General features: G+C 43.3%; 1 protein-coding gene across 7 annotated transcripts in view; it reads right to left on the reverse strand.

The window, feature by feature from the left end:
• The window catches only part of LOC129811950 (syntaxin-binding protein 5-like), a 47,450-nt gene extending 23,596 nt beyond the window's left edge, over positions 1-23,854 (reverse strand). For 2 of the 7 annotated variants that reach the window (XM_055863749.1, XM_055863748.1), the window contains exons 1-11: positions 23,384-23,848; positions 22,565-22,662; positions 15,088-15,169; positions 13,337-13,437; positions 12,188-12,322; positions 9,557-9,620; positions 9,372-9,455; positions 8,842-8,965; positions 7,212-7,290; positions 6,908-7,062; positions 59-131 (exon numbers count right to left, since the gene is read on the reverse strand). In XM_055863749.1, the coding sequence (XP_055719724.1) occupies positions 59-131; positions 6,908-7,062; positions 7,212-7,290; positions 8,842-8,965; positions 9,372-9,455; positions 9,557-9,620; positions 12,188-12,322; positions 13,337-13,437; positions 15,088-15,169; positions 22,565-22,662; positions 23,384-23,518 (1,130 nt within the window). In that variant the 5' untranslated portion in view covers positions 23,519-23,848. Of the gene's footprint in view, positions 1-58; positions 132-6,907; positions 7,063-7,211; positions 7,291-8,841; positions 8,966-9,371; positions 9,456-9,556; positions 9,621-12,187; positions 12,323-13,336; positions 13,438-15,087; positions 15,170-22,564; positions 22,663-23,383 lie in introns of all 7 variants that reach the window. The other 5 variants (XM_055863750.1, XM_055863744.1, XM_055863746.1 and 2 more) reach the window with 5 other exon arrangements.
• Positions 23,855-27,235: the final 3,381 nt, after the last annotated feature.

Below are 27,235 nucleotides of genomic sequence, written 5' to 3' on the forward strand. Positions count from 1 at the left end.
CACCATAGGTAAACATGCAAGTAAGCACACAGTAGCCTACTGTAACTACAAAACTCACCCAATTTGTCTAAGGTCGATGACAACTAAATCCTTTTCCAAAAGGACAACTACGGCATAAGGATCCTGGAAATCTGTGAGGACGCAGGAAAAAAAAAGATAAAACATGTTAAATAGAGTTAAACCGTGAGGAAAACGACAGAAAAGTATTGATAAAGAAATCATAATCACAGCGTTAGATATTGAAGTTTAATATGCAGTGCCTTCATAAATTATTCACACCCCTTGACTTTTTCCACATTTTGTTGTTTAATCTCTTAAAATGTAAATATTTTTTTTATTCAATTCAGTCTGGTATGAGGACGGTAGCACTTATCTGCAAAAGCAGGGTGTCTGCGGAATGCTGAGTATCTTGGCTATTGATCTGTGCCTTAAAATCTTTGGTGTGACTTACTATCATATATGGGCATACGAATGTATAAGGGCAGGCTGTGCCGAAAACCTAATTTCAAGATGGCTGCTACCTACATTCCGGTTAGCGTTGTGAAGCATAAACTAAATAAACACAGAACACGTCAATACACACTGAAATCCGGGACTCCCGAGTGGCGCAACGGTCTAAGGCACTGCATCTCAGTGCTAGAGGCGTCGCTATAGACCCTGGTTTGATCAGGTATCACAACCCGGCCGTGATCGGGAGTCCCATAGGGCGGGGCACAATTGGCCCAGTGTCGTCCGGGTTAGGGGAGGGTTTGGCCGGGGTAGGCCGTCTTTGTAAAATAAGAATTTGACTGTCTTGCCTAGTTAAATAACGGTTAAATCAAAAAATAAAATGAAGATGTCTTATTTGGCTGCCTGTGACCTACCGTTATTGACCACCACCCCCCGAGAGTCAAAATGTTTACTTTACACAACGTTTTCACCAAACATCTTACAAAGTAAGCTTCCATTTGGTTTGTGTTTGAATTATAGATACATGGGGGGTAGGAAATGAATCCTTAGGTTGGTAGGAACAAATCTAGCCTATTGCCAATGTTGTCTGGTGATGTATGACTTAATGGCAACATGTGAATGTCCACCGAGTGACTATATCTTTGCGCATCAAAAATATGACGTCTGCTGCTTATGTGCCGTAGGCATCCATTATTACACAGGGGATGGCTACTATGGCACCTTGATAGTCCTGTAGCCAATGAGATACATTTTCTAGGGATATGCAGTTGACCTGGGTGGGAGAAAGCAAGGCCTAGAACCTTTTATGTATATTGCGAACTATTGCTACCTGGCCCAGAGACAAGACGCACAAAGCACGCTACATTACATTGTAAACAGATTTCATCGTTTAGAATAAAAGATGGCTTCTTAAGGGGGAAAGAAAGGTAAAAACGAAGAATATCAAACAGGAAGCTAAAAAGAAGGCAGCTATAAATAAGCATACCAAAACAGAAGCTTTTAATAAAATACTAGTCGGACTCGGATCAGGGGAGCGATTTGGACAGCGAGGATTTCGACTCGGCCGACAAAGATTGCTTTCTAGAAGGATTGGATCCACTTTTAGATCTGTAAGTAAATTATTTTCATGACTTGACATAGATAATTTACTATATCTATTTAGTTTATTATAAGTTGTCTGCTTTTTGTGCATTGGGTTTAGTTTACATAAGACTATGTAAAAAGTCATTTCAATGTTATATAATTCCAAAGTAGTTATTGTCTATGATTCATATTAGTTCACTGTTTGCTGTTCTAAGTTTCATCCTTTGGAGAAATCACTAAACTCTCATGGCCATTGTTAATTTGTGGTTCTCACCTATTCCTTTGTCCCCAAAGTGTTACTGGTTGCATTGTGTGTGTGCTCGTCACACCTTCTATGTGAGTCACTTTACAGATAAAGTTTAGGCTTGACATCAGCATCCTACACTAATGTCATTTTCTAAATTTAGTCAACTGTAATTCTGTGGGTCTTAGAACAATATATCCATTTATTTCATTCACCAAAGTGGTAGGATGCCGAGATTATGATGATAACATTTGAGAGCCACCCCTCCCCAGCAATTGCCCCCACCGGTCAAGGTCTTCACCCCCCACAGATATGTCAATCACCCCGTCTGACGGGCAGCTGTGCTTCTAGCTCTTAGGGAACTTTGCAGTATTTTGTTTTTTTATGTATTATTTCTTACATTAGTAGCCCAGAATTTTTATGGTGTTATTACATACAGCCGGGAAGAACTATTGGATATCAGAGTGGCTGTAACTCACCAGCACTACCAGCATTACGACCAGGAACACGACTTTCCCGAATCGGATCCTTTGTTCGTACCCCCCATGGCAATTTAACTGATTCCAGAGGCTGACCCAAAAACACCGCCGGCGGAGGAGTGGTACTCTGAGTGGACTTCTAGTCCGACTTAGGAGGCACACACACCACCCACCGCTTCTGAGTATATTACTCGCTAATGTTCAGTCTCTGGATAATAAAGTTCAAACTCAGGGTGGGGATTTCTTTCCAGAGAGACATCAGGGATTGTAACATACTCTGTTTCAAACAGCTCTCTCGGGATATACTGTCTGAGTCCATCTAGCCAGTTGGATTCTCAGCTCATCGCACAGACAGAAATAAATACCTCTCCGGCAAGAAGAAGAAGGGGGTGTATATTTCATGATTAATGACTAATGGTGTGATTGTGATAACATACAGGAACAAGTCCTTTTGTTCACCCGACCAAGAATACCTCACAATCAAACGCAGACCATATAATCTCCCAAGAGAATTCTATTCGGTTATAGTCACAGTCGTGTATATCCCCCCTCAAGCCGATACCACGACGGCCCTCAAGGAACTTCCCTGGACTCCATGCAAACTAGAAACTACATATCCCGAGGCAGCATTTATTGCAGCTGGGGATTTTAACAAAGCAAATTTGAGATCAAGCCTGCCGAAGCTCTATCAACACATTGACTCTTGTACTCACGCTGCTAAAACACTGGACCACTGTTAGTCCAACTTACGGGATGCCTACAATGCCCTCCCGCGCCCTCCTGTCAGCAAATCTGACCATGACTCCAGTTTGCTCCTCCATTGCTATAGGCAGAAACTCAAACAGGAAGTACCCGTGCTAAGGACAATTCAACGCTTGTCTGACCAATCGGAATCCACGCTTCAAGATTGTTTTTCACACACGGACCTGGATATGTTCCGGGTAGCCTCCGAGAATAATATTAACGAATATACTGATACGGTGACTGAGTTTATCAGGAAGTCTATAGGAGATGTTGTACCCACGGTGACAATTAAAACCTACCCTAACCAGAAACCGTGGATAGATGGCAGCATTCGCGCGAAACTGAAAGCGCGTACCACCGAATTTAACCATGGCAAGATGACTGGGAATATGGCAGAATACAAAGATTGTAGTTATTCCCTTCGTAAGGCAATCAAACAGGCAAAACATCAGTATAGAGACAAAGTGGAGTCACAATTTACCAACTCAAGACGTATGTGGTAGGGTCTACAGACAATCACGGACTACAAAAGGAAAACCAGCCACGTCGCGGACACCGACATATTGCTTCTGGACAAGTTAAACACCTTCTTTGCCCGCTTTGAGGATAACAGTGCCACCAACGAGGCACACTACGAAGGACTGTGGGCTCTCCTTCTCCGTGGCCGACGTGAGTAAGACATTTAAGCGTGTTAACCCTCGCAAGGCTACTGGCCCAGACGGCATCCTTAGCTGCGTCCTCAGAGCATGCGCAGACCAACTGGCTGGTGTGTTTACGGGCATATTCAATCTCTCCCTATCCCAGTCTGCTGTCCCCACATGCTTCAAGATGGCCACCTTTGTTCCTGTACCCAAGAAAGCAAAGGGAAATGAACTGCCTATCGCCCTGTAGCAATCACTTCTGTCATCATGAAGTGCTTTGAGAGACTAGTCAAGGATCATATCACCTCTACCTTACCTGTCACCCTAGACCCACTTCAATTTGCTTTCCGCCCCAACAGGTCCACAGACGATGCAATCGCAATCACACTGCCCTATCCCATCTGGACAAGAGGAATACCTATGTAAGAATGCTGTTCATTGACTATAGCTCAGCCTTCAACACAATTGTCGCATCCAAGCGCATCATTCAGCTTGAGGCCCTGGGTCTGAACCCTGCCCTGTGCAACTGGGTCCTGGACTTCCTGACGGGCCGCCCCCAGGTGGTGAAGGTAGGAAACACCACCTCCACTTCACTGATCCTCAACACTGGGGCCCCACAAGGGTGTGTGCTCAGCCTCCTGCTGTACTCCCTGTTCACCCATGACTGCGTGGCCACGGACGCCTCCAACTCATTAAGTTTGCAGACGACAACAGTAGTAGGCTTAATTACCAACAATGACGAGACAGCCTACAGGGAGGAGGTGAGGGCCCTGGGAGTGTACTGTATCTTAGTCTATGCCGCTCTGACATTGCTCGCCAATATATTTATATATTCATAATTCCATTCCTTAACTTAGACTTGTGTGTATGTTGTGAAATTGTTAGATAGTACTGCATTGTTGGAGCTAGAAACACAAGCATTTCGCTAGACCCTCAATAACATCTGCTAAATACGTGTATGTAACCAATAGAATTTGATTGGAACAAGGTGCGTTTTGTGAAATAGAAAGACACTAGGGAAGTAACCATACTCACCACACAGCATAAGGCATTCAATAACAACCATGTCTCAAGGAGGGTGAAAAAGGAAGAAAGTCCTCATTCCTGTGAAGGACTACAATGCCAGCATGGGTGGTGTCGACTTATCTGATGCTCTGATAGGCTACTACCAGGTCCTCCACAAGACCAGGAAGTGGTATAAGAGAGGTTTGCTACAGTAAACGCTTTCATTCTCCACAAGCAAATGGCCAAAGCAAAAGGTCAAACCCCTCTCTCCCAGTTGGCCTTCGAGAGCAGCTGGTGTTTGAAATGGCCGAATTGGGGGCCAAAAGCAACCTCACAACCATCACAAGACCCCCACTCAAGGTGAACGCCACTATCCAACACACATGCCAAAAGACAAAAGGAAGAACTGCAAGCATTGCAAAAAAACACAGTGGGAAAAAGGGGGAAATGCCAGATCTTCTGTCTGAAATGCCAGTTTGCTTTTTGTTTCCTGGCAGAGGGACTGCTTCAAAGACTATCATGACATGCACAAGCTACGGTGAAAGTGAAATCTAATCACCTACACCTGGGATGTAAAACCAACACGAATGCCATTTGTAAATAGTTCAGCTTATTTATATTTTTGCACCTTTTTTTAGTGAAGGACACATGTCTAACCAAGTCTGTGTTTGATAAAACATTTTTATATATATTTTATGTATATCTGTTGCTTTTATATTGTTTTTTTGTAAACAGTTCATTTGTATGTGGGACCAATACATTGGATATGCCTAGGCTAAACGTTCAGGCACTCTGGAGAGGTTGAAAAAAAAAACACTTGGACCCCGACACCACCACAATGTTTAAAAAAAAAAAAAAAATGTCCTGAAATGTCTTGAGTCAATAAGTATTTAACCCCTTTATTATTGCAAACCTAAATAAGTTTAGGAGTAAAAATGTGCTTAACAAGTCACATAAGTTGAATGGACTGTGTGTGCAATAATTGTGTTGAACATGATTTATGAATGACTACCTCATCTTTGCACCCCACACATACAATTATCTGTAAGGTCCCTCAGTCAAGCAGTGAATTTCAAACACAAATTCAATAAAAAAGACCAGGGAGGTTAATCAATGCCTCGCAAAGATGGGCACCTATTTGTAGATGGGGGAAAAAAAAAAAATGGAATATCCCTTTGAGCACGGTGAAGTCACTACAAAGATACAGGCATCCTTCATAACTCAGTGGTCGGAGAGGAAGGAAATCACTCAGGGATTTCACCATGAGGCCAACAGTGACTTTAAAATGGTTACAGAGGTTAATGGCTGTGATAGGAGAAAACTGAGGCTGGATCAACAACATTGAAGTTACTCCACAATACTAATCTAATTGACAGAGTGAAAAGAAGGAAGCCTGTACAGAATAAAAATTATCCAAAACATGCATCCTGTTTTCAGCAAGGCACTAAAATAATACAAAAAAAAATGTGGCAAAGCAATTCACTTTTAGTCCGGAACAAAAAGTGTTATGTTTGGGGCAAATCTAATACAACACGTTACTGATTACCTCTCCTTATATTTTCAAGCATAGTGGTGGCTGCATCATGCTATGGGCAATCGTTAAGGACTGGGAAGTTTTTCAGGATAAAAAAAAAGAAACAAAATGGAGTTAAGCACAGGAAAAAAACTAGCTTTCCACCAGACACTGGGAGATGAATTCACCTTTCAGCAGGAAAATAACCTAAAACACAAGGCCAAATATACACTGGAGTTGCTTACCGAGAAGAAAGTGAATGTTCCGGAGTGGCCGAATTACAGCTTTGACTTAAATTTACTTGAAAATATATGGCAAGAACTGAAAATGGTTGTCTAGCAATGATCAACAACCAATTTGACAGAGCTTGAAGAATTTTGAAAATAATAAATTGGCAAATGTTGCAGAATCCAGGTGTGGAAAGCTCTTAGAGACTCACAGCTGTAATCTATAAAGTATGGTCTCAGGGGTGCAAATACTTAAGTAAATGAGATATTTCAATTTAATTTTCAAAAAATGTCAAAAAATAACTTTTCCCTTTGTCATTATGGGGTATTGTGTGTACATGGGTGAGAGAAAAAAAAATCGAATCTATTTTGAATTCAGGCTGTAACACAACAAAATGTGGAATAAGTCAACGGTTATAAATACTTTCCGAAGACACGGTGGGTCTCAAAATGTATCATTATCCAATTTCAAAAGGATTTTGTACAGCTATATGCTTCCGTAGTATAAAACTCGAACTCACCATTTGGATATGGTGTTTCGCAGAGCGTGAGGAAGTCCACGATGGGATAGTCCATCTCCAGGAGGGCAGTACTCTTCCCATGCATCACTGTCAGACAGGCTCTCCTGCACCCTGTGTCATAGGACAGGCCTCCAGACATGATCACGAAGGCATTCCTAGATAATAAACAAGTCAATTAAATAAACAATACAAGACCTATCACATGGTTAAGTGTGTCGCAGGACAGGGCCCCAGATGGCACCACGGGTGGGTCCCTGGTCTAGCTTATATTTATTATTGCTTATTAGGACAACCAATCACTCACCCAGCTCTTGTCGTTTTGTACTCCACTTTAAGGATAGGTTTGCATGGTTCTGGCTTCTTTCCATCCTTGGGCTGCTTACCTGAGATGTCATTTTGCACACAAAATGTTTTTTTTTCTGTACACTGATTAATAGAACTAGTAAACATGTATTTAAATGCCCACATAAACATATAGTCTATCATAACTCATTTAGGCGTGCTCAAATGAAATTGTATTTGTCACACGCGCTGGAAAATGTGTTTGTCACATGCGCTGAATACAACAGGTGTAGACCTCACCGTGAAATACTTACTTACAAGCCCTTAACCAACATTGCAAAGATGAAAAGTTAAAAGTTGCTAAATAAACTAAAGAAAAAATAGTAACACAAAATAATTTTAACAAGGCTATATACAAGAGGTACCGGTACTGAGTCATGTACTGGGCCATACGCACTACTCTCTATAGCGCCTTGCGATCAGAAGCCGAATACTCTCGATGGTGCAGCTGTAGCGCTTTTTGAGGATCTGAGGTTCCATGCCAAACCTTTTCATTCTCCTGAGGGGGAATATGCGTTATCATGCCCTCTTCACAACTGTGTTGGTGTGTTTGGACCATGATAGGTTCCTAGTGATGTGGACACCAAGGAACTTAAAGCTCTCGACCTGCTCCACTACTTGCGCTGTCAATGTGAGTGTGCTCGGCCCTCCCTTTCCTGTAGTCCACGATCAGCTCCGTTTTCTTGCTCACGTTGAGGGAGAGGTTGTTGTCATGGCACCACACTGTCAGGTCGCTGACCTCCACCCTATAGGCAGTCTCATCGTCTTCAGTGATCAGGCCTAGCGCCATTGTGTCGTCGGCAAATTTAATGATGGCGTTGGAGTCGTGCATGGCCACACAGTCGTGGATGAACAGGGAGTACAGGAGGGAACTAAGCACGCAGCCCTGAGGGGCCCCCGTTTTGAGGGTCAGCGTGGCGGATATGTTGTTGCCTACCCTCACCACCTGGGGGCTGCCTGTCAGGTAGTCCAGGATCCAGTTGCAGAGGGAGATGTTCAGTCCCAGGGTAATTAGCTTAGTGATGAGCTTGGAGGGCACTATGGTGTTGAATGCTGAGCTGCAGTCAAAGAACAGCATTCTCATGTAGATGCTTCGTTTGTCCAGGTGGAAAAGGGCAGTGTAAAAGTGCAATAGAGATTGCGTCAACTGTGGATCTGTTGGGGAGCTCTGTGAATAGAAGTGGGTCCAGGGTTTCTGGGATGATGGTATTGATGCGAGCCATGACCAGCCTTTCAAAGCATTTCATGGCTACAGATGTGAGTACTATGGGGCTGTAGTCATTTAGGCAGGTTACCCTGGCGTTCTTGTGCACAGGAACTATGGTGGTCTGCATGAAACATGTAGATATTACGGACTGGGTCAGGGAGAGGTTGAAAATGTCAGTGTAGACACTGGCTGGTCAGCACACGCTCGGAGTATGCGTCCTGGCAATCCGTCTGGCCCTGCAGCCTTGTGAATGCTAACTTGTTTAAAGGTCTAACGCACATCGGCTTCCCTATGTTGTGCTGTTTCCATCCATCTCCCCCCCCCCCCCCCCCCTAAGGTGCATTGATACCCTTGGTGGTATGTCTGTGTGTACAACAGAACGTACCGTGTGGTGTGATGGTGATTGTAGGCTTGGCAGGGACGCGTACGTTCCATGTAGTCAGAGTTCCATCTGAGTGGCTGCAGGTGAACTGTTTGCCCTCATGGTGCCAGGCTACTGAGTGGATAGCCTGGAGGAGAAGAGAAAATATAGAGAGAGGAATAAACACACAGAGTGGCTGCTTCATAGTGTATATTAACTTTGAGGGAAATAATAACAGCATGTTGTGGTGTGGATGACTCATGACTTTTAGAAAAGGCTATATCTAACATGCTATTTTTCCAAAATATTGTTACATAATCAGTCAGAATCCACAAAAATATACATTTCTTACAAATCCATTGATACTTTCCAATAATTATGTTGAATTGAGCATCAACATAAAGCCCCAATACAAACTTAAGCAATGAAGACCAATAATGTAGTACGACAAATCATGAACAACATTGTTCACTGTGTATTTCATATTTAAATGGAACTTCCCCTCTCCCCAGTCAGTTCCCACAGGAACCAACAGCCACAGGAAGATGCCTTACCTCATCATAATTGTAGCGGTAGTCAGCTTTTTTGCATTTCAGGTCCCACAACACAACACTCCCACATTCAAATCCAATCAAAATCTGCCAAAACATCAAAGCATTTAGAAAATTAGATTTTTAGTAGAATGTTGATGAATGAATCTCTGGAATGAATAAATTAATGTTCTTTGGAAAGTTCCTACCTTTCCCTCGTCTATAGGGTTATCACTGATGTGGACCACAGGCCCAGGGTGTGACTTGGAGGACCTAAGGAGGAACAAGGGGAGATGGAAGGAACATGCTCACTCCTAACATGCTTGGCTTATACTGTCTGTTTGATTCAAACGATGAATGTAACATTCTTATCCAATTAAATTCTTCTTCCTGGTTTACATTCCAACTTCCCAGGCCGTCAAGGAAATTAATAGTCTAAGTCAGGGGTCTTCAACCCCCTCCCAGGCAAACCCAGGGACCCCCATTGTACGTTAGTGGGGGGAAAAATACCACGTCTTGTCTTACCATCAGGTGAATGACAACATTTTAAAATGAATAGATTTGGGAGATAAGAGTTCAGGTGGGCTTTCACACCTCACCAAACAAAGAGGGGTGCTCGACAACAATGACCAAAATCATGAAAAGGGCTTACCAAGAAAAACTTCCAAAATGACTAATTCGAGGCAGAAAGGAGTTGGAGCAGTCAAGAAAAAAAGGCAGAGAATAATTAACTTTAACTCACTTTAATCCATTGTTCAGGATGACCGCCCTTGCTGTCTTTGCCTGGCCGGTTCCCCTCTCTCCACTGTGATTCTCTGCCTCTAACCCTATTACAGGGGCTGAGTCACTGGCTTACTGGTGCTCTTTCATGCCGTCCCTAGGAGGGGTGCGTCACTTGAGTGGGTTGAGTTACTGACGTGATCTTCCTGTCTGGGTTGGCGCCCCCCCTTGGGTTGTGCTGTGGTGGAGATCTTTGTGGGCTATACTCGGCCTTGTCTCAAGATTGTAAGTTGGTGGTTGAAGATATCCCTCTAGTGGTGCGGGGGCTGTGCTTTGGCAAAGTGGGTGGGGTTATATCCTTCCTGTTTGGCCCTGTCCGGGGGTATCATCGGATGGGGCCACTGTCTCCTACCCCTCCTGTCTCAGCCTCCAGTATTTATGCTGCAGTAGTTTATGTGTCGGGGGGCTAGGGTCAGTTGGTTATATCTGGAGTACTTCTCCTGTCTTATCCAGAGTCCTGTGTGAATTTAAGTATGCTCTCTCTAATTCTCTCCTTCTCTCTTTCTTTCTCTCTCTCGGAGAACCTGAGCCCTAGGACCATACGTCAGGACTACCGGGCATGATGACTCCTTGCTGTCCCCAGTCCACCTGACCTTGCTGCTGTTCCAGTTTCAACTGTTCTGCCTGCGGTTATGGAACCCCTACCTGTCCCAGACCTGCTGCTTTCAACTCTTAATGATCGGCTATGAAAAGCCAACTGACATTTATTCCTGATTATTATTTGACCATGCTTGTCATTTATGAACATTTTGAAAATCTTGGCTCTCTCTAATTCTCTCCTTCTCTCTTTCTTTCTCTCTCTCGGAGGACCTGAGCCCTAGGACCATACGTCAGGACTACCGGGCATGATGACTCCTTGCTGTCCCCAGTCCACCTGGCCTTGCTGCTATTCCAGTTTCAACTGTTCTGCCTGCGGTTATGGAACCCCTTCCTGTCCCAGACCTGCTGTTTTCAACTCTTAATGATCGGCTATGAAAAGCCAACTGACATTTATTCCTGATTATTATTTGACTATGCTTGTCACTTATGAACATTTTGAACATCTTGGCCATGTTCTGTTATAATCTCCACCCGGCACAGCCAGAAGAGGACTGGCTACCCCTCATAGCCTGGTTCCTCTCTAGGTTTCTTCCTAGGTTTTGGCCTTTCTAGGGAGTTTTTCCTAGCCACCGTGCTTCTACACCTGCATTGCTTGCTGTTTGGGGTTTTAGGCTGGGTTTCTGTACAGCACTTCGAGATATTAGCTGATGTACGAAGGGCTATATAAAATAAACTTGATTTGATTTGATGAGTACAGGTGACTGACTTTGACACTAAAGAGCACGTCAGCTTGACGTCGAAATGTCAGTCAACTGTACTCATCCTGAACAAAGTTATTACTCTCTGCTTTTTTTCTTGAGTGTTCCAACTCATTTCTGCCTCGAATTAGTCCTTTTGGACATTTGGTAGGTCGTTTTACATTATTTTGAAAGAGTACGTGTAAACTCTAACTTAGCCTATGCGGTAGAAAGGTAACTACTAACACATTTTCGCTAAGAGCATCTGTTTAGTTGGTTTAACACAGGTTAGCCATGTGTTGGCAAAAAAGTATGTCCAAGTCAAAAAAGCTTACCAGCAGCACTTGCCGCACTGGTAGCCTACAGTATTTGCAGGTACTTTTTCAAAGCATATGTCAGATACTCCAGTGAGTGTGATTGGCTCCAAAGAGTGTAATTTGCTCAATATTAGGAGTTGAAAAATAAAGTTGACATCATTAGAAAGAAGATATATTTTTTAAATATACATTTTTATGGTCCCGCTGCACTACCTCCGCGTACCCCTAGGGGCTACGGATCCTTGGTTTCAAACCCTTGGTCTAAGTACAAAAAACACGGCAGAAATGGCGCAAAAGAATAAACACAGTCTTTGACAGACTTCTAACTAACACACAGGTTGCGTCCCAAATGGCACCATATTTCCTGTATGGTGTACTATTTTTGATTAGAGCACGTAGGGAATAGGATGTCATTTGGGACGTAGAAACCTAAGCAGATAACAGCATAATACACAGACAAACTCACAGTTCGATGGCTTTGTTCCACATGATAACGTAGCCTGAGAGTGTGAAGGACTCAATGTTGACGATGTGGATGTTTCCTTTCTCTGTGCCAATGTACAGCCATTTACTCTGGAAGGGCAGGTGACAAAATGTGATCCTGTAGTGGCAAAGGCAAAACTAATCAAGAGGTGAATCGCAAATGGCATGCTATTCCGTATATAGTGTACTAATTTTGACCTGGGCCCATAAGGTTCTGGTCAAAAGTAGTGCACTATATATGGAATAGGGTGTCATTTCGGATGCAGACATTATGATTATTTGATCATGATCCTGTCAAAATGGGAGAGAATAATGTAAAAAGGTGAATGAGAAAGAGTATATTATTTCTTAGTTACTTCAACAAACATAACTACATCAAGTGTAGGTTCACCTGTCAAATACTGTCAATCTGATAGCTTTCTCTGAAGCAATAAAATATACACATTAAAACACATTGGAAAGGGGGACCTAATAACCTATCTTAGCAAGGGTCATATCAAATAATCTACAGTATTTAACAGGTGAACCTACACTCTCATGTGACAAAAAGGGTCCATAATAAATACACAGTGTAATATTTACATACAGACAGCAGCGTGAATTCCTATCTGGTAGCAAGCAACTGACTGGCTGTGTCCAAAATGATACACTATTGCCCTATGGGCCCTGGTCAAAAGTAGTGCACTATAAAATGAAGACGGTGCCATTTCAGACACACCCACTGGGCCTTGAGAAGTCTTTCATTAGAACAAAACATGATATATCACTAAAAGTAGACGGAAATTGGTTACTATGGTATCAAGCAGGTTCAGGGGCTATTGGCCAGACAGAAAAGCGGGAGATTCAACAAGCAGCAGGAGTAATTTTGGACACACAGTACATCCCAGCTTTGCACCCTATTTCCTAGATTGCACACTACTTTTGATGGGCCTTGGTCAAACATAGTGCACTATATTGGGAATAGGGTGCCATTTTGGACGTAGACACAATGAGGGTGAATCAAGACAAGAGAAAAGACTTAAAAAGGGAATATTTCATATGATGACTCATGGGTCTAAGTTAGCCTACTTGAATGTAGCTACATCTTTAGCTCTATTCAAATATGACCACTGTTCATGATATACCTACGTACCTCTCCCTGTTGAATTTGAGAGTGTGCAAGATAGCTGGCTGCTTCTGCCTCAGGTTCCACAGATGAACGCTGTCATCAGCTAAGGCACTGACTAGCGCCCCCTGTTGATAGTGGTTATAAAGGGGTTATAATACCTCCACACATCTAATAAAGAACCAACAGGTTCATGTTCATAATGGCACATGGTTGCAAAAAGTTTGACAAAAATGTGTGTTTCTTATTCGACAAGTACACATTTTCCTTCGTTTTTGCCTGCCTACTGAACACAACTTCAGTGAACATGCTAACAGGACAGGGCTGAGTCAGAGGTAGGGCTGAATAAGATAATATCTTGTCCATACAATAAAGAACCCATTATAGAGTTTTGCCTCCACAAAGCCTACATTACTGTTTACTTAATGTGTTCACTAGTAAAGATTCATGGTCCATTAAAGGGTAGGAAGCATGAGTCACCAAAGTAACAACACAGTGTGGTCAAAGATTTAGTAACTTAGTTGTAGTCACGGTCTGGTTACCTATAACTACAAACATAGTTATGTTTTCGGGTTTTAACATTTATTAACTTATTTCCGGAACTACCCACAATACACTATTTCTCAACGTCATATGGAGGATCTACTCTGTGCTACCGAGCTCGTATACTAGCACGGCAGCTAACTCAAGCAGGCTAACGTAAGCCACACCTCATGCGCTCCACAGACTTTGTGGCTGTGTTATCTAGGTGGAACCCGTTAGCACTGCAGGCTCCGGTGCCTTCTTGCTGTGGGCTCAAAACGAAAAAGAAAATCATACCGGCTTGCTCTAATTGTGTAACGGTGGTACCTCATCTGTTCTCCTTTTTGCTGGCTGGCTGGCTAGCTTGCTGTCTAAGATAACTGCATATAGCTAACATGCTTTGATGTTTAGTTAGATGGCATTATTTCCAATGTGCTTACTTTAATGTAACCAAGCTAGGTGTTGATAGCAACTGGCTGACTCATTCAGTGCTAATGTAACGTTAGCAGGCTGCTAGGGCTAACGTTAGCAGGCTAGTTGGCTAGCAAGTTTGGAAGTCGATTTGTAAGAATACATTCAAAAAGTATTTGTTTGTAAGTTGGCCGGACATTTAATTGAAACCGGTAGTCATGAGTGAAACCGCTTTGATTTAACTTGAAGTGATACATTGTATGTTATTTTCTGTTGGAGTTTACATTATAGGGAATAGGCTGGCCTGTCGGGTCCTTCCAAAATTTTGATTGGTTTTAGTAATAAATCCCAAAATAGAAAAGTGAGCTGTAACTTTGCATTGGGACTTTTGACACAAATCCATGTGTTAAATGTGGTTACGTTTATGCTCCCTATCCTTTAAACATTGGGTAAGAACCACTAGGCTAGTTACATACTGTCTAACTGACTAGTGCACGCTAATGAGCAGATAAAACAGATTATATAATGGGAGAGGAATGGGGCTGAATGGATGACTAACTAGGGCTGAAGGGATAAGGCAATGATTCAATCCAGGACTTTATCAATAGCATTTCGTCGATTCCATAATGTCCTTCCTCCTCTATTCCTTCTCAAAAGGCATTGGAGGTTCTGTCCCTCGGACCTTCTTCTCAAATGTATTTCGAGAAGGTGAGAGCAGAGAGGACACAAGGAATTGAGACAGAGCCCTAGGGAGTGCTGCTGGGGAGCGGGACAATAGAGTTGGATGGAGGGGGAACAAAAATGCAAAGATGTGCCCTGTACCCAACTCTATGAGCGGGACTCACCTCGTTGACCAGGAACTGGAGCTGAATGACAGCTGCACCACTCTCATGTTGACAGTAACACTCCACGCCCGCACGGCCAAAACTAAACAGCTCAGTCAAGGAACAGACCATACAGGAGAGATGGACTATGTATTCATCATCAGCATCTGGGTTCATAGACATCCCCAGGGGAAATTAGATATGTCACCAGCAAGACACATACAGCACCAGACATCATGTACATATTTGCAGGGTTCAAGGAAACAATGAGGAAAACAATACAGATGTATAGTAATTAAAAAGGGAGGCATGGTAGTACTGTATCCGACTGGCACATGGGGATCCTCCTATGCTTAGACCATGTTGCATTCAACTTCAGCAATGGGTCTGGTCTGTATGATGTATTTTCCCTGAGCCCAAGAGCAGTTGAATGAGCTTGGAGATCCCAACCACAGAAAGTCAAGACTCTTTGCTTCCCTCCCTTCGCTTTTAAAACAACACTGACTGACTCCGCTCCACACAACAACTATATCTGTTCATATGACTGACTAAATACAAGTGAGGGAGTTATAAATAAAAACCAGTAGACCATGACAGTGTTACTTATTCATAACTCTATGCATCAATCAGTATGGAAGCCAATTAGACAGGCAGCACAGGGCTACTGCGGAGTCTCAGCTCTCTCTCTGTGTCCCAAATGGCACCCTATTCCCTAATGCACTACCTATGACTAGGGCTCTGGTCAAAAGTAGTACACTATATAGGGAATAAGGTGCCATTTGGGATGCATCCTGTGGGGTAATTCAAGTCAGAGGTTTCCTGTCTGCTGACACTGTGAAACTATGACCCCAAGGCCACGGATATACTGTACATAACTGCCAAGCAACCATGGGAACAGTCATGTGAGAAATAATTCACAGTGGAATTGAGCCAATAGCAGTCTTAAAATGAGTGTAGATTAAATTAGATTTAGCTTAAAAATACTTAGGGCCAATCTGTAGTTTGTTGACAATTACATTGTCTACAAACAAAGGGATAAAACAAGCTTATATGTTAATTTCTAATGGGGTTAGAAAGCTAGGGCGGCATTTATAAGTTATATTCTTCAAGAATCAATGGAAATAAACTGAGTGTACAAAACATCAGGAACACCTGCTCTTTCCATGATCCTCGGATCATAAAAAATACAAAAAGCATTGAAACTCAGTCAGAGTCTCAACTTACTGTTTGTTGCGAGTTAGAATACACAAGGTGCAATTTCGAAATTTGGTTGTTTCTCTCTTGTTATGTCAGTCACCGATAGTCAATTCACCCATGTTAGCTAACATTTCTTCGATTGATTGCTAAGTTAGCTGGCCACTAAACTTGTTATCATGGTCGAATTACAGGCCGGCCGCTGTCTAGAGGAGGGCCACTAAAATGTTTTGCTCGCAACACGTGTGTGTGTGTATGTGTGTGGGGGGGGGGGGGCAACTGCCAGCCTCCTTAATGTACCTGGTCGTGAAAATGAAAAGAGCACCAGATGACAGACATGCTCAGAGATAAGGCCTGCTGTACTGTATACACTGAGTGTATGACAGACTGACCACGTGATTCCAGGTGAAAGCTATGATCCCTTAATGATGTCACCTGTTAAATCAGTGTAGATGAAGCGGAGGAATTCAGGTTAAATAGCAATTTTCAAGCCTTAAGACAATTAAGACATAGACTGTGCATGTGTGCCATTCAGAGGGTGGATGGGCAAGACAAAAGATTTACGTGCCAGTTAGTCAACTGACAGTCCAGTACAACATTGGTGTCCAAAGCCCCAGAAAAGAATGCAATGCACAACTCATCGTACCTTGACATGAATGTGGTATGGCAGCCGACGACCTTAGAGTTCCATTTATTTCAGCAAAAAACAAGAAACTGTGGTTGCGGTGGGCTAAGGAACTAAAACACTGAAGTGGGAAAACATTGCCTGGTCTGATGAATCCCGGTTCCTGCTGTTTCACGCCAATGGGAGGACTAGGCTATGGAGAAAACCATGAGTACATACATCCAACATGCTGCGTGTCAACATTGCAGGCTGGTGGTGGTGTGGGGTCTGTTTTCATGGCAGACATTGGGCCCCTTGATAAAAGTGGAGCAACGTTTTGAATGCCACCGGACATCATTGCCAATCATGTGCATCCGTTCATGGCAGCAGTGTATCGATCTGCAGAATTTATATTTTCAGCAAGATAATGCCACTAACAGGCCAACTTGACACAACTGTGGGAAGCACTGGAGTCAACATGGGCCAGCATCCCTGAGGAATGCTTTCGACACCAACGAATTGAGGCTGTTCTGCGGGCAAAGGGGAGTGCAACGCAACATAAGGATGCTGTTCCTAATGTTTTGTACACTCAATGTACTTGCTACTGTGTCATTAGCTTGGATCTGACAGACACACTGAAATAATGTCTGTTTGAACAGGATTAACAACAGCTATAATCAAACAACCCCTGAATGCCTTGAACAAACTAAGGTGGGGTTACACTACAGCCCAACAGAGTGCCATTAACCAGGCAGCCTCCACTGTAGGCATCACAATATCATCTGATCAGAGGGCTATAAAGAGTCACTTGACGATGAGTGTAATGTCAGTGATCACTCCGCATACGTCATCTGAACAATGACTGTGATCAAGTGAGTAGAGCTCTTTCTCCCAAGTCCAAAAAGCAGTTGAGTTCATGTTGATTGTGCAGCAGCCTTAACACCAAGACTCCTACAGTTTTACATAGCTGCTGCTAGGCTACTGACAGAGTACAGGATTCACTAATCACCACCACGCAATCAATTACAAGAATATTGTAGCGCTAACGTTTTCCACTTCTCATGAAAAGCCAATACACATGCTTTTGGAATGTCATGGCACAGGAAGTAGTCACATGTGGTCCCTATGATAACATCAGCATCTCCTTTCTAGTTGAGAGGCACTGTTCTTAGTAGCAGACTTGGGTTCCAATACTATTTGATATCAGTTCAAATACTTGATCTGTAATTGATTGAGTCTGCCCGGCTCAATTAGACCAATAGAATAGTCCCAAAACTGTAAACCCCACCCATCTGACACTTCAGGTAGGCTCGAACAAACTCTCAAAGTATTTAAGATTTCAAATAGTACACTGAACAAAAATATAAAAACGCAATGTGGAACAATTTCAAAGATTTTACTGAGTTACAGTTCATATAAGGAAATCAGTCATTTGAAATAAATTCATTAGGCCCTAATCTATGGATTTCACTTGACTGGGAATACAGATATGCATCTGTTGGTCACAGACACCTTACAAAAAAAGGTAAGGGCGTAGATCAGAGAACCAGTCAGTACCTGGTGTGACCAGCATCAGCATCATGCAGCACAGCACATCTCCTTCGTATAGAGTTGATCAGGCTGTTGATTGTGGCATGTTGTCTCACACCTCTTCAATGGCTGTGCAAAGTTTCTGGATATTGGCAGGAACTGGAACACGCTGACGTACACGTTGATTCAGAGCATCCCAAATATGCTCAATGGGCGGTGAGTATGCAGGCCATGGAAGAACTGGGACATTTCAGCTTCCAGGAATTGCGTACAGATCCTTGCGCCATGGGGCCGTGCATTTTCATGCTGAAACATAAGTTGATGGCGGTGGATGAATGGCACGACAATACGCTTCAGGATCTCGTCACGGTATCTCTGTGCATTCAAATTGCCATCAATAAAATTGCCATCAATTCCACAATGGGGAACTCTTTTCACAACACACATGCGGTCTGCCCTGTACAGTTGAAACCGGGGTTAATCCGTGAAGAGCACACTTCTCCAGCATGCCAGCAAAGGTGAGCATTTGCCCACTGAAGTCAGTTACGACGCCAAACTGCAGTCAGACCCTGGTGAGGACGAAGAGCATGCAAATGAGCTTTATTGGATTTATTTTAGCTCATGAAACCAACACTTTACATGTTGTGTTTATATTTTTTGTTCAGTATATTTTAACCCAGGTATGCTAAGCACAACTACACCACAGAGAGAGAAAGGCTATTCCACCAACTGACAGATAGAGACACTTCCTCATTGGTAAACCGCAGTGGTTCGCCTTGCAGCATTTCACAACAGCAAGAGGGTTCATATCAGATGACAACATGATGACAATCATCATAAGACAAGAACCTGCATATCTCAATCACATGGAAATGTACAGACAATGTGTTTCAAGAGAAAACCAAACAGCTTACAATATAACACAACACGCAAATAACTTGCTCTTCTGCTATTTGACATTTGTGAAGTAGGAACTAGTGTCAAACGCCTCAGATTCTGTAACCGGTAACACTACTGTATTATAAACTGGGTGGTTTGAGCCCTGAATGCTGATTGCCTGATAATGGACATGACAAAACATGTCTTTTTTGTGCTTCATTTACGTTGGTAACCAGTTTATAAGGCAATAAGGCACCTCAGGAGTTTTTGATATACGGCCATTATATCGCGCCGCAACAGCGTGCCCAAGAACAGCCCTTGGCCATGGTATATTGGCCATATACAGTGCATTCGTATAGTATTCAGACCTCTTGACTTTTTCCACATCTTGTTTCGTTACAGCCTTACTGTAATTTATTAAATACAACATTTTCATCATCAATGTACACAATACCCCATAGTGACAAAGCGAAAACAGGTTTAGATTTTTGGGGAAAATGTATACAAAATAAAATTAATTAATTAAATAAGTATTCTGACCCTTTCCTATGAGATTCAAAATTGAGCTCAGGTGCATCCTGTTTCCATTGATCATCCTTGAGATGTTTCTACAACTTGATTGGAGTCTACCTGTGGTAAATTCAATTGATTGGACATGATTTGGAAAGGCACACACCTGTCGATATAATGTCCCACAGTTGACAGTGCATGTCAGAGCAAAAACCAAGCCATGAGGTTGAAGGAATTGTCCGTAGAGCGCCGAGATAGGATTGTGTCGAGGCACAGATCTGGGGACGGGGACCAAAAAATGTCTGCACCATTGAAGGTCCCCCAAGAACACAGTGGCCTCCATCAGTCTTAAATGGAAGAAGCTTGGAACCACCAAGACTCTTCCTAGAGCTGGCCGCCAAACTGAGCAATCGGGGGAGAAGGCCTTGGTCAGGCAAGTGACCAAGAACCAGATGGTCACTGACAGAGCTCCACAGTTCCTCTGTGAAGACGGGAGAACCTTCCAGAAGGACAGCTATCTCTGCAGCACTTCACCAATCAGGCCTTTATGGTAGAGTGGCCAGACAGAACACACTCCTCAGTAAAAGGCACATGACAGCACACTTGAAGTTTGCCAAAAGGCACCTAAAGGACTCTCAGACCAGGAGAAAAAAAGATTGAACTCATTGGCCTGAATGCCAAGCATCATGTCTGGAGGAAACCTGGCACCATCCCTACGGTGAAGCATGGTGGTGGCAGCATCATGCTGTGGGAATGTTTTTCAGCGGCAGGGACTGGGAGAAGATTCAGGATAGAGGGAAAGATGAACGGAGCAAAATAGAGAGATACTTGATGAAAACCTGCACATGCACCCGCGCTCAGGACCTCAGACTGGGGCGAAGGTTCACCTTCCAGCAGGACAACAACCCTAAGCACACAGTCAAGACAACGCAGGAGTGGCTTTGGGACGAGTCTCTGAATGTCCTTGAGTGGCCCAGCCAGAGCCCGGACTTGAACCCGATCAAACATCTCTGGGGAGACCTGAAAATAGCCGTGTAGCGACACTTCCCATCCAACCTGGCAGAGCTTGAGAGGATCTGCAGATAACAATGGGAGAAACTCCCCAAATACAGGTGTGCCAAGCTTGTAGCGTCATACCAAAGAAGACTCGGGGCTGTAATCGCTGGCAAAGGTGTTTCAACCAAGTACTGAGTAAAGGGTCTGAATACTTACGTAAAGTTTATTTCAGTTTTTTATTTTTAATACATTTGCAAAAAATGACTAAACCTGTTTTTGCTTTGTCATTATGGGGTACTGTGTGTAGATTGAAGGGGAAAAAACTATTTTAGAATAAGGCTAACATAACAAAATGTGGAAAAAGTCAAGGGGGTCTTAATACTTTCTGAATGCACTGTACCACACCACCTTGGGCCTTATTTCTTAATTAGACTACTACTGCAGTTTTCATACATACACACACACACACAGTAGTAAGGTGCCCCTGGAGAAAATTAGGGTTAAGTGTCTTCCTCAAGGACACGTCGACAGATTTGTCACCTTGTCGGTTTGGCTATTGACACCCGCAGCCTTTCGGTTACCGGCCCAAAACTCTAACCTCTAGGCTACCTGTCGCCAAGAGCCATAGAAATAAAGGTATTACATAAGTAGTGTAAATGTCCATAAAATATAGAGATAAAAACACTGTGGTAGTAGAGACAGATCTATAAAATGTAGACCATTTTAGACCACTAAGACATGGAGGAGTGTGTGTTTACGTTCTTTAGGAGGTGGATTATAACCAAACAATGGTCCTAGGATACAGACTGGGATTGATAAAGGAATAGAGCGACCCATCTCTATAAATAACAAACATATGGTAAATGGCTGCTCATATATTGGCTTTGTTTAAATCAGGTAAGTCATTGAGAACACGTTATCTTTTACAATAACGACCTGACCAAGGAGCAATGAGATGCTCCTGATGACATACATTAGATTGTGTTACTTTGGGCTGCGCAAAGCAAACATTCTCTAAACTAGAGCATGACATGATGCCAAAAAAAAAGACTCTCTGAGAACAATATAAACTGGTGCCATGCCATTGAATGACCTTCAAAGCAATATGTTTACCCAAGCCGAGTTTAACTGACTGAGCCTTTAGGGAGTTGTACAAATCCAACAGCTATTTTATTCTCCAGGCGTATGTTTCACCAATGAGGACTGGGACCCTGCCTGGCCTGCAGAATGTAGCCAGCAGCTTGGCTGTGTGCGCTCTCACATGGTCTGACAGACATGCACAGCAGGACCAGTGATGTTCAAAGCACATAGCCTAGGCCACGAGGTGGAACTGGGCTGGCATGCTGGCACACACCAGGCAGCACAGTGGAGGAACTTGGGCCAGGTTGGCTCCCCAGGATATGGCAGCAGAGCAGAGCTGAACAGCTCATCATGTCATGGTAGAGATATTACTAATGAGTCTGAGGGTGCATCCCAAACGGCATCCTATTCCCTATATAGTGAACCTGACTCTGCTGCTCAGAGAAACACGTGATACTACTGGGTAATCCTTTATAACCACGATTTCCTAATTTACTGTACTTGAGGATCTTATACTGACGCCAATATAAGGTCCCATATAACTATCAACAGAGAATCTCCATTGAGCATGCTTTTTAATCCTGGACAAGGCTTAACCCTGTCTGGGAAACTGGTCATAAATGAATAATCTCAGAGATAGGTCTAATTGCACTGGGATTGCTAATACTGTTTGTTGAGGTCCCTATTTAAAGACAAAAAAGATACAGTCTCACAGCTCCGCTCTGAGTCCCGACAGCCAGAATCTTCTGCACAGGGTCAAAGGCCATGGAGGAGGGCTGGTAAGGGAAGCCATGTCGCACAGTCTGAAGGAGCCAAAGAACACATTCTGCATTAGCTGTTAGATCACATCCAGATTCAACATTTTACAGACATACAATCAAGTACTCTTATGTCATCTCATGTTTTGTTGTATCCAGGAAACTGTGTGACATTATTTCAGAGGCATTTGTTTTCGTCTAAATACAAAAGATGTATGATCAGTTTAAATCCATATCTAGATGAGTGTCTTTTCCACAGAAGAAAATATTTCAAAAATATTTCTAGGAAAGTAGCTATCCCATTTGACAAGCCAGGTGTTCCCTGTCAGATCATTGGATAGCTGCTGTAGCTTGCTAGTTAGCCAACACTGAATGACATTATCACTTTATTATAGAATAGAATTCCTTGACCATGGAGTGCAGTTTAGTCCACTACATAATCCAGAGGATTATTCAGATTTCATTTATGACTGTTTGGTTGAGGACATTAAAGACAAAAATGATATAACCTTGCTTACGTGATGCTTTGGCCAATGGCAATACCAGAAATTGGGACTGTGAGAGGCAGTCAGTTGATTATCTTGACAACTAGCAATTCTATAGCTAGTTACAAGACCCGCATCAATGCAATGTCAGCATAGACACAAATAACTTAGACACTAAAGATTTAAAAATAACGCGCTGTCAATATGTCAACACAGCTCCTGCTAACTCGCGGTAAACTTCAATAATTCCCAGCAAAACAACTAACTAGTTAGTAGCCCACCTTACAGAGCTGAAAATGCTCCGACTGTAGTGTCTCTTGGATCACATCGTTTTGACTAGTTCCCGGTTGTGGAGATGCAGCGGAAAATGAAGCACCCAAGCCGTCCAGCACCTTTCTGATATTGAACTTCTTCATTTTCCCTCAATACAGACGAGGACGAAACACACTAAATGGATCAACAAAGCCACCATAAATTGGATAGTGCACTTCCTAGCTTGATGTTAAAGACGCACACTTTGCTAATATCTTGTTCTTAATCTCGCTCGCATGTTACGGACTGTTTTGTCACTGCACTCTCAACAGTACACTTCACATGTACACAGTTTAAGCATGTCGAAAATCTATTTGTATCCATCGATATTGCATGTATCCAGTTGGAGTCGACGGCAGCCAGCTAGCTAGGCTACTGTTAGCCAGCCTAGCTAACACGGAAACGCAGAGACGAGTCTGCGCGGTAGAGGCAGCAACACGCCGGATGTAAAGTTACACATTGGATCCAGTATGTAAACGTAAATAACGTTCAATCATTCTTTTTGGAAACTGTTGTTAAACAAATTACGAATCACTGAATAAGATAAGAACCTTCCACATTATGCACTATACATTAATTTTCCTATCCAGCGAGTTGACTTAGTCACAATGCTAGCACTCATTGAAAATAGAGGCGAAGCTACATGGACAACTGGACCAATAATATGTTTTCTCCAGCAGGTGGGGTTGTTTCGGTTCTTTTTCCACTCACAAAGCGAGGAGTTTTGTATGAAGGTCAACAAAAGTGTCGAATTTGGTCAACAAAAACATGTAATGGCTTATTTGTTAAATGTGAGGTTCGTAATGCTTACGTTGTTACGAGTGTACTGATATAAGTAGAACACGTGACATCCGGGCAACTTTGATAAAAAACAATTAAAAAAACGTTATATAAACTCAGCAAAAAAAGAAACATCCCTTTTTCAGGACCCTGTCTTTCAAATATATTTCGTAAAAATCCAAATAACTTCACAGATCTTCATTATAAAGGATTTAAATACTGTTTCCCATTGTTCAATGAACCATAAACAATTAATGACCATGCATGCACCTGTGGAACGGTCGTTAAGACACTAACAGCTTACAGAGGGTAGGCAATTAAGGTCACAGTTATGATAACTTAGAACACTAAAGAGGCCTTTCTACTGACTCTGAAAAACACCAAAAGAAAGATGCCCAGGGTCCCTGCTCATCTGCGTGAACGTGCCTTAGGCATGCTGCAAAGAAGCATGAGGACTGCAGATGTGGCCAGGGCAATAAATTGCTATGTCCGTACTGTGAGACGCCTAAGGCAGCGCTACTGGGAGACAAGGCGGACAGATGATTGTCCTCGCAGTGGCAGACTACGTGTAACAACACCTGCACAGGATCGGTACATCCGAACATCACACCTGCGGGACAGGTACAGGATGGCAACAACAACTGTCCGAGTTACACCAGGAATGCACAATCACTAAATCAGTGCTCAGACTGACGGCAATAGGCTGAGAGAGGCTGGACTGAGGGCTTGTAAGCCTGTTGTAAGGCAGGTCCTCACCAGACATCACCGGCAACAAAGTCGCCTATGGGCACAAACCCACCGTCGCTGGACCAGACAGGACTGGCAAAAACTGCTCTTCACTGACGAGTCGTGGTTTTGTCTCACCAGGGGTGATGGTTGGATTTGCGTTTATCGTCGAAGGAATCAGCGTTACACCGAGGCCTGTACTCTGGAGCGGGATCGATTTGGAGGTGGAGGGTCCGTTGTGGTCTGGGGCGGTGTGTCACAGCATCATCGGACTGAGCTTGTTGTCATTGGAGGCAATCTCAACGCTGTGCATTACAGGGAAGACATCCTCCTCCCTCATGTGGTACCCGTCCTGCAGGATCATCCTAACATGACCCTCCAGCATGGCAATGCCACCAGCCATACTGCTCGTTCTGTGCGTGATTTCCTGCAAGACAGGAATGTCAGTGTTCTGCCATGGCCAGCAAAGAGCCCGGATCTCAATCCCATTGAGCAGGTCTGGAACCTGTTGGATCGGAGGGTGAGGGCTAGGGCCATTCCCCCCAGAAATGTCTGGGAACTTGCAGGTACCTTGGTGGAAGAGTGGGGTAACATCTCACAGCAAGAACTGGCAAATCTGGTGCAGTCCATGAGGAGGAGATGCACTGCAGTACTTAATGCAACTGGTGGCCACACCAGATACTGACTGTTACTTTTGATTTTGTTCAGGGACACATAATTCCATTTATGTTAGTCACATGTCTGTGGAACCTGTTCAGTTTTTATTTATTTCACCTTTATTTAACCAGGTAGGCAAATTGAGAACACGTTCTCATTTACAATTGCGACCTGGCCAAGATAAAGCAAAGCAGTTCGACACATACAACAACACATAGTTACACATGGAGTAAAACAAACATACAGTCAATAATACAGTGAAAAATAAGTCTATATACAATATGAGCAAGTGAGGTGAGATAAGGGAGGTGAAGGCAAACAAAATATATATATAAATAAATAAAAATATAAAAAGGCCATGGTGGCGAAGTAAATACAATATAGCAAGTAAAAAAAAGTTTAAAAAAAGTAGAGATAGTAGAGATAGAAAAAAGTAGAGATAGAAATAATGGGGTGCAAAGGAGCAAAATAAATAAATAAATAAATACAGTGGGTAAAGAGGTAGTTGTTTGGGCTAAATTATAGATGGGCTATGTACAGGTGCAGTAATCTATGAGCTGCTCTGACAGCTGGTGCTTAAAGCTAGTGAGGGAGATAAGTGTTTCCAGTTTCAGAGATTTTTGTAGTTCGTTCCAGTCATTGGCAGGAGAACTGGAAGGAGAGGCGGCCAAAGGAAGAATTGGTTTTGGGGGTGACCAGAGAGATATACCTGCTGGAGCGCGTGCTACAGGTAGGTGCTGCTATGGTGACCAGCGAGCTGAGATAAGGGGGGACTTTACCTAGCAGGGTCTTGTAGATGACCTGGAGCCAGTGGGTTTGACGACGAGTATGAAGCGAGGGCCAGCCAACGAGAGTGTACAGGTCGCAGTGGTGGGTAGTATATGGGGCTTTGGTGACAAAACGGATGGCACTGTGATAGACTGCATCCAATTTATTGAGTAGGGTTTTGGAGGCTATTTTGTAAATGACATCACCGAAGTCGAGGATTGGTAGGATGGTCAGTTTTACAAGGGTATGTTTGGCAGCATGAGTGAAGGATGCTTTGTTGCGGAATAGGAAGCCAATTCTAGATTTAACTTTGGATTGGAGATGTTTGATGTGAGTCTGGAAGGAGAGTTTACAGTCTAACCAGACACCTAGGTATTTGTAGTTGTCCACATATTCTAAGTCAGAGCCGTCCAGAGTAGTGATGTTGGACAGGCGGGCAGGTGCAGGCAGCGATCGGTTGAAGAGCATGCATTTAGTTTTACTTGTATTTAAGAGCAAATGGAGGCCACGGAAGGAGAGTTGTATGGCATTGAAGCTCGCCTGGAGGGTTGTTAACACAGTGTCAAAAGAAGGGCCAGAAGTATACAGAATAGTGTCGTCTGCGTAGAGATGGATCAGAGAATCACCAGCAGCAAGAGCGACATCATTGATTTATACAGAGAAGAGAGTCGGTCCAAGAATTGAACCCTGTGGCACCCCCATAGAGACTGCCAGAGGCCCGGACAACAGACCCTCCGATTTGACACACTGAACTCGATCAGAGAAGTAGTTGGTGAACCAGGCGAGGCAATCATTAGAGAAACCAAGGCTGTCGAGTCTGCCGATGAGGATGTGGTGATTGACAGAGTCAAAAGCCTTGGCCAGGTCAATGAATACGGCTGCACAGTATT

Source organism: Salvelinus fontinalis, chromosome 15 (assembly GCF_029448725.1).
Source record: "Salvelinus fontinalis isolate EN_2023a chromosome 15, ASM2944872v1, whole genome shotgun sequence".
Classification (NCBI taxonomy): domain Eukaryota; kingdom Metazoa; phylum Chordata; class Actinopteri; order Salmoniformes; family Salmonidae; genus Salvelinus; species Salvelinus fontinalis.